A 12,669-nucleotide genomic window follows, 5' to 3' on the forward strand; every position below is an offset into this window, starting at 1 on the left:
ATATGACATGACATCAAAAGGCATTTATAGAGTAAAGGCTGTTTAGCAGAAAATCCACTGTTTTCCTGCTCTATATAAGCATGGAAAGGAGGACTTTCTTCTTTCTCTGCTAATAGGTATGTGTGTGAGCTTGACTGGGTCTACACTGGCAAAAAGACTGTCTATGAAGGACAGGGACAGTCCCTGCTTTAGACCTAATCCTTTGCCCAGACTTGTGTAGTCCTTAGTTGCCAGTGATGGGTGCAGACTGCTTTTTTAATTAATTAAGTTTGTATTACTTCAAGAACATGTATGAACAATCAGTTGGCATATCATACAATTATGTGTGTTACATTTTTTGTTGATGCAATTTTTCAGAAATAAAATAGTACAACAAAAAGATATCTGAGAGGCAATACAGCCTGGTAGGCAGGCAAGGTAGATGAAGAACAAAATGACTGGCCATGAGGAAAATGCTAAGCTCTACAACATCTTTGAAAATGTGTGTATTTCACAAACCACAGTATTGAAAAATCCAAAGGGGCCTGAATGAGATGGATGGGGCAAGTCACATGTTTTAAGAACTATTTTGCAGACTGTTTGCAGGTTCAGCAGGGCAACTCTGCATTGACTTGCACTTGTGTCCATTCTCGTGGTTATCTGCAACCCGAAAGGGCCAGAAACATACATTATTTAATTTTAAAACAATTATACAGATTCTGGATTACAGTTCTGCAGTGAGGGGTAGTTTCAGTGGCTATGAAAACCATGGGGGGCAGTGGCAGGGATAGGGGGCAGCCTTAAGGGGGCAAGAAGGGCAAGGGGTGCGTAGTGGGAAAAATGCAGGCCGGGAGCCAGGCAGACAAGTAATAAGAAGTGGATCGTGTGAGAAGCAATGGGAGGTGGCTTTGATTGGGAGGTGATGATGATGATGGTTGGGGGGGTGAGGAAGGGCAGCGGTAGCTGGGGGCAGGCAAGGTGGAACTGGCTGAGAACAGCAGTGAACTGTGTTGAGTGACAGCCGCTGGCCCCGGCTGTTCTTATGGAATAAACCAAACGGAAATAAGCAGAGGGGAAGATACGGAACAAAATAGCTCCCCCCAGAGTGAGTGTCTCTTCCCAACTTCAATCCTGGATGTACCCACCAATCAGAAGGAGTTTTACATTTAGGTCCTGGAGACACCGTCCAGAGAATAAGTCGGGATGGCCGCGTGAGCAGCCAATCAGACGGCGTCTCACAAACAGCCAATCGGAAGGGCAGTGGCGTTGTTGTTGTCCTGTCACAGGAGGGGGTGCCGCCTGCCCGGCCCACTGAGCGAGAGTTGCGGGGAGGCCCGCGGCCTGTGCCCCTTCCTCTCGGTCGCGCCTTCGCCGGCCCCGCAGCGGGGGGGGCGATGCAGCCTCCGGGTCCCCAGCTGCCGCCGCCCCTGTACGCGCCCAGCAACGGGGACTTCACCTTCGTCTCCTCGGCCGAAGCGGAAGGTGAGAGCGGGGCCGGGCGGGCGCGCGGTTCCGACCCGGCAGTGGCCGAGCGGGCGGCCCCGGGGGCGCTGCTGTGTTTGGCGGAGGGCGGCGACTCCCGCCCCGCTAAGCCTGTGGGGGTGGGGCGAGCCCCCCGGCCCGGCAGCGTCTCTGGCCGCTTGAGGTGGGTGGGAATGAAACGTAACCGCCTCCCTGCCAAACCCGGGCTGCGGCTCCGTCTGCGTGGCACGAGCCCCGGCCTGGCGGGCTGGTCTCCTCCCCCCATGTCGGAGCCGGCCAGGGCTGCGCCGAGCGCACAGTGACCCATCCGTGCCGATGACACAAGTGGAAGCTGCTCCCCCGCCCGCCCACTCGCTGCGGTGTTGTAACTTGCGGCCACAATATTGGAAGTATCGGGAAGCTGGGATTGCGCGGACGTCACGCTGTGTTACAGTGTGGGGAATAGGCTGGCGGGGCTGCGTCAATGGCTCGGGGGTCCCAAAATGTGTCTTGAGAAAGCTGCCTTTACATCACAAGATATGCCCTATTGCTTTGGATAAAGCAGCGTTGTGCCACCTGTAGTTTAACTGGTAGCCAACATCTCTCCCACCTCCCCGCAATTCTCTACCATAGGAATATGACTCATCATTGCATAAACATAACTAGTGGCCAGGCGAACATGTTTATTCAGACGTGATTAGGGATTTACATGTGGCCTATGATGAAGCTAGAACCAGGATGAAAATCTACTAAAAAATATAAGACTAAAGTGAGTGTGCTTCATTCATGAAATATATTAAACTGTGGTGAATCAAATATAAAAGTAGAATTAGGCAGGCAGAAAAATATTGAGGAGCATTTAGCAAAAGAATCAGACTAGCAGCCAGACACGTTAAGTTCATCAGAAACAAGAAGCCTGCCAATCACTGGCACTACTGTGGTGGAGGGGTGCAAAGAATCACTCAAGGAAGATAAGACCATTATATAGAATACTCTTGAAGGAATTCTATACCATGGCCCAAGTGCAAAATGACAGTTCCTTGCAGATGTTTTGTTTTTTCCCTACAGAGTAATTACATAAGAACGGCTGGACTGGGTCAGACCAAAGGTCCATCCAGCCCAGTATCCTGTCCGCCGACAGTGGCCAGCACCAGGTGCCCCAGAGAGGGTGGACCGAAGGATGACAAACAGAGGCTGGAGAAGGATGACCGGGGACAAATCGCTTGATCATTATCTTCGGTCCACCCTCTCTGGGGCACCTGGTGCTGGCCACTGTTGGCGGACAGGATACTGGGCTGAATGGACCTTTGGTCTGACCCAGTACGGCCATTCTTATGTTCTCTGACGAACAGAGGCTAGGGACACCATTTCTATCCCCTGGCTAATAGCCTTTTATGGACCTAACCTCCATGAAATTATCTAGCTTCTCTTTAAACTCTGTTATAGTCCTAGCCTTAACAGCCTCCTCTGACAGGGAGTTCCACGCTGTGTGAAGAAGAACTTTCTTTTATTAGTTTTAGACCTACCCATTAATTTCATTTGGTGTCCTCTAGTTCTTCTATTATGGGAACTAATAAATAACTTTTCTTTATCCGCCCTCTCCACACCACTCATGATTTTATATACCTCTATCATATCCCCCCTCAGTCTCCGCTTCTCTAAACTGAAAAGTCCCAGTCGCTTTAACCTCTCTTCATATGGGACCCGTTCCAAACCCCTAATCATTTTAGTTGCCCTTTTCTGAACTCTTTCCAAGGCCAAAATATCTTTTTTGAGGTGAGGAGACCACATCTGTACACAGTATTCAAGATGTGGGCGTACCATAGTTTTATACAGGGGCAGTAAGATATTCTGTGTCTTATTTTCTATCCCTTTCTTAATAATTCCTAGCATCCTATTTGCCTTTTTGACTGCCACTGCACACTGCATGGAAGTTTTCAGAGAACTGTCCACGATAACTCCAAGATCTCTTTCCTGATTTGTCATAGCCAAATTAGCCCCCATAATACTGTACGTATAGTTGGGGTTATTTTTCCCAATGTGCATTACTTTACACTTATCCACATTAAATTTCATTTGCCATTTTGTTGCCCAATCACTCACTTTGGTGAGATCTTTTTGGAGTCCCTCACAGTCTGCTTCTGTCTTGACTATCCTAAACAGTTTGGTATCATCCGCAAACTTTACCACCTCACTGCTTACCCCTTTCTCCAGATCATTTATGAATAAGTTGAAAAGGATTGGTCTGAGGACTGACCCTTGGGGGACACCACCAGTTACCCCTCTCCGTTCTGAAAATTTACCATTTATTCCTACCCTTTGTTTCCTGTCTTTTAACCAGTTCTCAATCCAAGAAAGGACCTTCCTTCTTATCCCATTGCCGTATAATTTACACAAGAGCCTTTGGTGAGGAATCTTGTCTAAGGTTTTCTGAAAATCTAAGTATACTATATCTACTGGATCCCCCTTGTCTGCATGTTTGTTAACCCCTTCAAAGAACTCTAATAGATTAGTAAGACATGATTTCCCTTTACAGAAACCATGTTGACTTTTGTCCAACAAATTATGTTCTTCTACATGCCTCACAATTTTATTCTTTACTATTGTTTTGACTAATTTGCCCGGTACTGAAGTTAGACTTACCGGTCTGTAATTGCCAGGATCGCCCCTAGAGCCCTTTTTAAATATTGGTGTTACATTGGCTACCTTCCAGTCATTAGGTACGGAAGCCGATTTAAAGGATAGGTGACAAACCACAGATAATAGTTTAGCAACTTCCCATTTGAGTTCTTTTAGAACCCTTGGATGAATGCCATCCGGTCCCGGAGATTTGTTAACATTAAGTTTTTCTATTTGTTCCAAAACCTCCTCTAATGACACCTCAATTTGGGATAGTTCCTCAGATTCATCACCCACAAAGGACGGTGCAGATTTGGGAATCTCCCCAACGTCCTCAGCCGTGAAGACTGAAGCAAAGAAATCATTTAGTTTTTCTTCAATGGCTTTATCGTCCTTGAATAGCTCCTTTTATAGCTCGAACATCTAGGGGACCCACAGGTTTTTTAGCAGGCTTCCTGCTTCTAATGTACTTAAAAATCATTTTGTTATTTCTTTGAGAGTTTTTGGCTAGCTGTTCCTCAAAATCTTTTTTTGCTTTTCTTATTACATTTTTACACTTGATTTGACAGTGTTTATGTTCGTTTCTATTTATCTCACTAGGATTGGATTTCCACTTCTTAAAATATGCCTTTTTGTCCCTCACTGCTTCTTTTACATGGTGGTTAAGCCATGGTGACTCCTTTTTAGGTCTCTTGCTATGTTTTTTAATTTGGGGTATACATTTAAGTTGGGCCTCTATTATGGTGTCTTTAAAAAGTTTCCATGCAGCTTTCAGGGATTTGGCTCTAGTGATTGTGCCTTTTAATTTCTGTTTAACTAACCTCCTCATTTTTGCATAATTCCCCTTTTTGAAATTAAATGCCAGAGTGCTGGACTGCTGAGGTGTTCTTCCCACCACGGGAATGTTAAATGTTATCATATTATGGTCACTATTCCCAAGTGGTCCTGTAACGGTTATCTCCTGGACCTGATCCTGTGCTCCACTCAGGACTAAATCGAGAATTGCCTCTCCCCTTGTGGGTTCCTGTACCAGCTGCTCCAAGAAGCAGTTATTAAGCCCATTGAGAAATTTTATCCCTGCTTCTCTTCCTGAGGTGACATGTATCCAGTCAATATGGGGGTAATTAAAATCCCCCATTATTATAGAGTTCTTTATTTTGATAGCCTCTCTAATCTCTCTCAGCATTTCAATGTCAGTATCGCTGTCCTGGTCAGGTGGTCGGTAATATATCCCTACTGCTAATTTCTTATTATTAGAGCATGGAATTACTATCCATAGTGATTCTATTGAACATGTTGATTCATTTAATATTTTTATTTCATTTGATTCTACGTTATCTTTCACATACAGTGCCACTCTGCCATCCAGCCGGACTGCTCTGTCCTTTCGATATATTTTATATCCTGGTATGATTGTGTCCCACAGATTTTCCTCATTCCACCAGGTTTCAGTGATGCCTATTATGTCAATCTCCTCCTTTAATATGAGGTACTCTAGTTCACCCATCTTATTAGTCAGACTCCTAGCATTTGTGTAGAAGCACTTTAGAAATTTGCCACTGCTTATTTGTCTGCCCTTCCCTTATGCATTGGATTCCTTTATATGCGGTTGTTTGTCTGCTCTGGCCCATGGTTTGTCCTCTCCCCTCCTCTCTTTCTGACTACAGCTTAGAGAATCTCTATCAATGGATTCTCCTCTAAGAGAAGTCTTCATCCGATTTACGTGCATCTCCGCACCAGTCGGCTTTCCCCCATCTCTTAGTTTAAAAACTGCTCTACGGCCTTTTTAATGTTTAGTGCCAGCAGTCTGGTTCCACCTTGGTTTAGGTGGAGCTCATCCTTCCTGTATAGGTTCCCCCTCTCCCAAAAGTGTCCCCAGTTCCTAATAAATCCAAACCCCCTCTTCCCTACACCATCGTCTCATCCACGCATTGAGACTCTGAAGCTCTGCCTGTCTACCTGGCCCTGAGCGTGGAACTGGAAGCATTTCCGAGAATGCCACCGTAGATTGATTCTGATAGTGAAGGGAAGCTGTGGGAGGGGTCACGTGCCTCTCCTAGGAAATGGCCCTCAAGTGGGTGCATCCATTCAGGCATCAGAAACATATAGGGGAGATTAAAATCACCACCTCCGGGCTGCCCATGGGTGCATGTGAGACTGGTGTACCCCTCGTCCCTAGAGCCACTGCAAACAACTGGCTTCAGCTCCAGCAGTCACCTCATGGCAGGTGGCTGCCGCAGACAGGTAACATTTTATTTGCATATTCATTATTTGCATAGTGAATATGCAAATACAATGTAACTGGTCCATCAAAAATTTATGAATGGGTTTGCCAGTCCATTGTGTAAAAAGGATTGGGAACCACTGATCTAGGGTACCTGGTAATGAACCAGGGATGTTAATTTGTGTTGCTATATTTCTTGATTTTTATAATTAGATCTCACTGTCTTAAGTCCTTCTTCCTGTGTGCACTTCTTGCCTGTCTCTAGAGTGAATACTTGCTGATTGCATGACTTCCTTTCTCCTCCAGGAATGTTTTTTTCCTCTTTCTGTTTTTTGAGGTGGACACCATGATGAGCCTATTGTGCCCTACTTGTCCTAAGGATCAACTATATCTTCCTCTAATGAGATGATTCACTGACCATTCAATTAGGGGAAAAATCTGCTTTACTGTAAACATACTTATATTTTTCTTTCTATTAAAATTGTTTTTTGTTTAAATTAGCTCGTCTGAACAGATATATCATTCTAAAAATGTGCCATTTAAAATCAGGAACTTTGGGGAGTATTTTCCTCACATTTTTATTTATATATAAATTTGATAATTTTTTAAAATTTTGATATAGGTCTGATTATTTAGTTTGCTGAGTGTAAAAGCTCTAGTATAAGCCTCTTATTTTGATGTAAGGCCTGTTTAGTATGTACATTTCCCAATCTATCATTTTACATATAAATATCTGAATTATATTGCTAGTGTTTTTGACATCGCTATGCAGAAATGTATAACTTATGCTAACATAAAATATTTCTGAACTATTTCAACAATGTTTTGTTCAGTGAGTGTCAAGGAGCCACTTTTTTTTTCTGGGTTCTATATTGTCTTAATTCCTGGTACATTTATGTTGCAAATTCTGGTTTAGAGCGGACCTTCCATGGGCAGAACTATCTGTGTTTAGGAAATGCTTAATAGTTTTTTATGAGATTTTGTTCCTGTATTGTAGTTTAATTACTTAAAGTTCTATATTAATATGTCAAGTAAGGCGTCCCTCTCAAAAAACATTTCCTGAATCTTGTTTGCTTTCTTCAATGTTAAAGACATATTTGCTGATAGCCATGTTGAAATAAATTATCAAAATAATTGAAACTGACATATTATATTGTTGTTTTGACAAACAAAATATGTAGAACTTTCAAATCATGTGCAGACTTTTTAACTTTTTGGTGCAGAATTCCGACATGAGTAGGAGAAGCTAAATAAAGTCTTTGCATCTGTCTTAGTTACAGACAATGTGAAGAAGGTTCTCCCACAGAAGTCATTCTTTTTAGGTGACAAATCTGAGGGTCTGTCCTAAATTGAGTTCTTAGAGGGGTAGCAGTGATAGTCTGTATCTGCCAAAACAACAAGGAGTACTGTGGCACTTTAGGCCATGTTGACGCTAGGAAACTATTTCAAAATAACTAAAATCTACTTAACTCTCAACTTGTTAAAATCAAAATAGCATGTCCACACTATGGAGAAGCCTGGAAATCAGTCTGAGGCAGGCTCTGTTAATGTGGATGCGCTACCTTGACTTAGAGCCCCAGGAAGCACTGGGGAATAATTAGGTTGAATTACTCCAGGGAGCAGTTATTTTGAAATAGCAGCACCAGAATGTCAACACTAATGCTATTTCAAAATATTAATATTTCAAAATTAGCGTTATTCTCCAAGAAAAGCAGGAGTAAAGATTTCGAAATAATCGGCCCCCTATTTCAAAATAACTGGCTTAGTAGTATGGATGCTCTTCTTATAAATTTGACCTAAGAGTGGTTATTTTGAAATAAAGCCCTAGTTGTGACAGAGGTCTATAAAAAATTATGAATGGTATGGAGAAAGTGGCTGAAGTAGTGTCCTTAATCCTTACATATGATCCGGGGTCACATAATGAAATGAATAGGCAGGTTTAAAACAAATAAAGTTCTGCTTCATACAATGCACAGTCAACCTGTAGAACTCATTGCTGGGAGATGTTGTGAAGGCAAAAAGTGTGATGGATTCAAAAAATAATTTAAGTGAGTTCATGGAGCATAGGTCCATAAATGGCTATTAGCCAAGATGGTCAGGGCACAACCCCATGCTCTGGATATCCCTAAGCCTTGGCTTGTAGATGGTGGGACTGGACAACAGTGGTATAGACATGATGTGGGTATTGAAATACTTTGTATTGTCTAAATCTGTTTAAACTTCTTTTTCATATTAATAGTCTCACACACACGCAGAGAGAGAAAAAAAATACACAACTTTTTTTAATCCTCTAGATTCTTTAGTGTATATCTACACTACAAACTTATTTCAAAATATGTTATTTTAGAATAAAAACTCTAAGATGGCTTATTTTGAAATAGCACATCCACACTACAAATACCCATTGAAAAAGCGCCAAGCTATTTCAAAATAGAGTGTCCACACTCATTGGAGCTGGAATTGCATTTAAAGCCCCCCCAAAAGCACTTGTGGCTGGGTATCAGGACAGTAGTCACTTCATGTAGCTGCTTCCTAAAACTAGCTGAGGATCTTGCTTAAAGGGACCCCCTGTACAGTCATGCCTGAGGCTCTTCTCCATTGCCTACCTCCTTGAGGGACAGTAAACTCTTCCCACTGCGTGCTCTGGTTGCCCTTGTGGACAACACAGCACTCCAGCCATCAAGCTGGACCTGTTGCAAAGCAGTCGTCAGTTCTTACACTTGCTGCCACACCTTCTGGTGCAGTTACTGAAGGGTGCCCTCATGGCTTTGCAGGAATAGGACTCGCTGTTCCCCGAGGGGCATCTCCTCTCCTTTCTACATGTGCTGCTCATAAAGCACAGATCCTCCCGCCCTCCCTTGCACACCATGCACCACCATTTCTGGTGACAGGACACCAGTTCAGACTGGTGGGACCGCATTGTCATGAAGCGCTGGGACGACCAGCAGTGGCTCTAGAACTTCTGCATGTGGAAGGACACCTTTCTGGAGTTGTGTGAGTGACTCGCCCCTGCCCTCAGGCGATGGGACACCCACATGAGACCCACCATTCCCCTCCAGAAATGGATTGTCATTGCCTTCTGGAAGCTCTCCACACCGGACAAATTGGGAACCAATTTGGCATGGGGAGATCAACCGTCAGGGCCATGGTCATGCAGGTATGGCGTTCTTGTGCTATTGTCCCAGGAGGGCAGTGAACTGCTGGAATGGGGTTCTTTAAGGAAGTGGAAGATGGTGGAAGTTCTGTCCCTGGAAGGCTTTCCAGTCTTGCCTTCAGAAACCCCATTCCCCGGGTGGGCTAAGTTGGGGTTGGTTCTAGAGTGTGGGAAAGAGGATTAAGCTCAAGGACCTCCCAAGGGCCCTGGCAACCTCGTGATTTGCTGTTTGTATCCTTTTACAGGTGTTGAGGGTCATCAACACCATCCTACTATGCAGGGTCGTCATCCTGGGTGACGTGAACCCATCGTTGCTGGCTTTGCCGCCATGGGCTTCCCCAAGTATGGGTTGGGGGTTTTGATGGCACCCACATCCCCATCCAGGCTCCCAACCACTGGGCATCAGATTATGTCAGCCGGAAGGGGTACTTTTCCACGGTCCTGAAGGCCCTTATGGACTATCAAGGCTACTTCGCTGACATCAACATCGCGTGGTCAGGGAAGGAGCACGATGCCTGTATCTTCTGTAACTGCATCGTCTAGAACAGGCTGCATGCTGGCACATTTTTCCCTGACTACACCATCAGGGTGGGGGGATGTGAACATGCCAATGTGCATCGTAGGGGACATAGCCTATCCTTTGCTCCCTGGTTGATGAAGCCCTACATGGGATATCTTGACTAAAGCAAGGAACATTTCAATGGTAGACTCAGCAGGGCCCTCATTTTTGTGGTGGGTACCTTGGCCTGTCTCAAAGGGAGGTTCTACTGTCTCCTCATCTGCCTGGACCTAGGCAAACGGAATGCCCCCCAGGTGGTGTCAGCCTGCTGTGTCCTGCACAACCTGTGCAAAAACAAGGGGGAGACGTTCCTTCCAGGGTGGGGGGCAGAAGCCTAGCAGCTCAGAAGGGCCTTTGAGCAGCTATGCACAGCTGCCATCCAACAAGCCAATCGGAGCTATGCACAACTGGGAGGCCCTGAGGGAGAGTTTCAGACAAGGACAACTGTGAGACTCCTCCCTGGGACTCCTCACAAGGGACCTCTGCATTGCTCCTCTGTGCCTTTCCTTCTGCACCCCTCCTTTCCCTGCTCACCTTCCCCTTCCTCTCTCCTCCCCTGCAGATACAATAAACCAGACTTTTTGTTTGGAAAGAATACACTTTTTTAACAATTTGGAGTAAATAGAACTGGGGAAAGAACCTGGCAGGGAGGAGAGAGGTGAAAGGGGGAGGAAAGGTTTAGGGCTGGGGCTGGGACTGGTGCCTGCTTTGGGTCGTCCCACTGCCTTGTGTGGGAGGGGGGAGAAGTTGGAGGAGTGGGGAGAGGAGTAGGAGTAGGAGCGGAGGTGGGGGGTCTTGGGAAGGAGCAGGTGCAAAGGGGTGGCTGTTGGACTGCTCAGTCGTAGTGAACATTTGGTTGGCAGCAGTGCTGTATACCGTGCACATGCTCTGGGCCTCCTGGGACAGCTCCTGCTGGGTGGAGCAGTGCAGCTACTGATCAGGCCAGTGCTCCTCCAGATCTCTGTTCATCCTACAGTCCTGCTGCACCTGGGACTGCTGAAGGGACTGAAGGCAGGCTATGTGTTCCTGCTTGAGGTCCTTGTGGGGTCGGGAGGCTGGTGCAGGAGATGTGGCTCATGCCTTACTTGCAACTGGTCCAACTGTGAAGAACAAAGGAAAGGACAGTCATCCCAGGAGACACTGCATGAAGAGTAGCCCTCATGAGTTGACACTGAAAGGTCTCTGGTCAGACAAAGGCTATGTGTTTTGAGCAAGGCCATGTGAGGCCTTGACAGTGGTCCCTTTCCGGCAGGAGCACAGACGTCCCGGGGGGGTGGAGGGAGAAGCCTTGCTACTCCCATACCCCGGGGACAAGCAGGCATGGGAAGGTGTGGGCCAGACCTGGGAGTGTGCGTGCGTGCAGGAGGGGGCACCAGGGCAGCTCACGCTGTGCACATGCCGAGTCCGGCAATGGCGGCATCCCACAGGGAGAGGACTTGTATCCCTGCGTGGAGGTGGAGGAGGGGTGTGTGTGTGTGTGTGTGTGAGAGAGCGCGCTACTGGGGTCCCCTCCACTTCCTCCTCCTCCTCCTGGCAGTGTCCTCTGCCTTGCCATCCTTGCCCAGGAGTGGATGCTGCCCCGAGAGTGCAGGCATGCCTGTGTGCCATGTGCAGCACTGCTGTGTGTATGTCCATGACCCCATCCTCCTTAGTGGCTTGTGGTGGGAAGGTGTCCTACCGCAGGATTGGGAGTAAGGCAGGCCTGTGCAGGAGCCCTGTGAGCAGCAGCTCAAGGTTCCTGTGTGGTAGCCTCATTGTAGCGGTGTGCTCCAGACTGGTGCTATATGTGAACCCTTGCGCATAGGCTGCTGTGCGATTCCCAGGCTGAGAAGGCTGAGCCAGGAATATGCAGTCCCTCATTGCCCGTCACCTCCCCCGTGTGTGTCTAGGGCAGTGTTTCCCAATTTTATTTGGCCGAGGAACCCTTTTCAGCTTTTCAGAATTTCGAGGAACCCCATGGCTTGTCAAGCCAAAAAAAAAAAAGGTAGGAATGGGGGAGGAGAGAGGGACCCACCAATTCATGAAAATCACATTCCTTCCCCAAGACACCCCCCCCCCCATCTCCCTTCTGTGAGGCCTCATCCACTCTGTTCCCCTCCTCTCCATCACTTGCTATCCCCAGCCCTTATACCTGTCTCAACGTAGTGAGAGTGAGGTATGGGGTGGGAATGAGGGATTTGGGTGTGGGAAGGGGTGAGAAGTACAAGCTCTGGGAGGGAATTTGGATGCAGGAGAAGGGGCTGTTGGATCAGGGAGGGGGCTCTAGGCTGGGGAGTGTTGGGTTCAGGTTATGGAAGGTTGGGGTGCTAAGCAAGCCAGGGCTTGTGGATATGAGGGTGTAGGAGTTTGGGCTGGATATGTGAGGGACTCAGGGCAATAAGGTTGTGAGTATGATGGGCTCTCAAGTTGTGGGGGAGGTCCAGGTTGGATATTAGGAAAAATTATTTCACTAGGAGGGTGGTGAAGCACTGGAATGGGTTACCTAGGGAAGTAGTGGAGTCTCCATCCCTAGAGGTGTTTAAGTCTCGGCTTGACAAAGCCCTGGCCGGGTTGATATAGTTGAATTGGTCCTGCCTAGAGCAGGGGGCTGGACTTGATGACCTTCTGAGGTCTCTTCCAGTTCTATGGCTCAGGACGCAGATTTGTGATGTGTGGATGGTGGAGGAACGTTGT

At 46.6% G+C, this 12,669-nt stretch overlaps 1 protein-coding gene across 1 annotated transcript in view; it reads left to right on the forward strand.

Annotated features, from left to right (window-relative positions):
• The first annotated feature begins 1,222 nt into the window (after positions 1 to 1,222).
• YIPF4 (Yip1 domain family member 4) overlaps positions 1,223 to 12,669 on the forward strand; it is a 30,798-nt gene continuing 19,351 nt past the window's right edge. Inside the window, exon 1 of the mRNA XM_075924969.1 lies at positions 1,223 to 1,461. Coding sequence (XP_075781084.1) covers positions 1,374 to 1,461 — 88 coding nt within the window. The 5' untranslated portion in view covers positions 1,223 to 1,373. The remainder of the gene's footprint in view (positions 1,462 to 12,669) is intronic.

This window comes from Pelodiscus sinensis, chromosome 3, assembly GCF_049634645.1.
Source record: "Pelodiscus sinensis isolate JC-2024 chromosome 3, ASM4963464v1, whole genome shotgun sequence".
NCBI classification, from domain to species: domain Eukaryota; kingdom Metazoa; phylum Chordata; order Testudines; family Trionychidae; genus Pelodiscus; species Pelodiscus sinensis.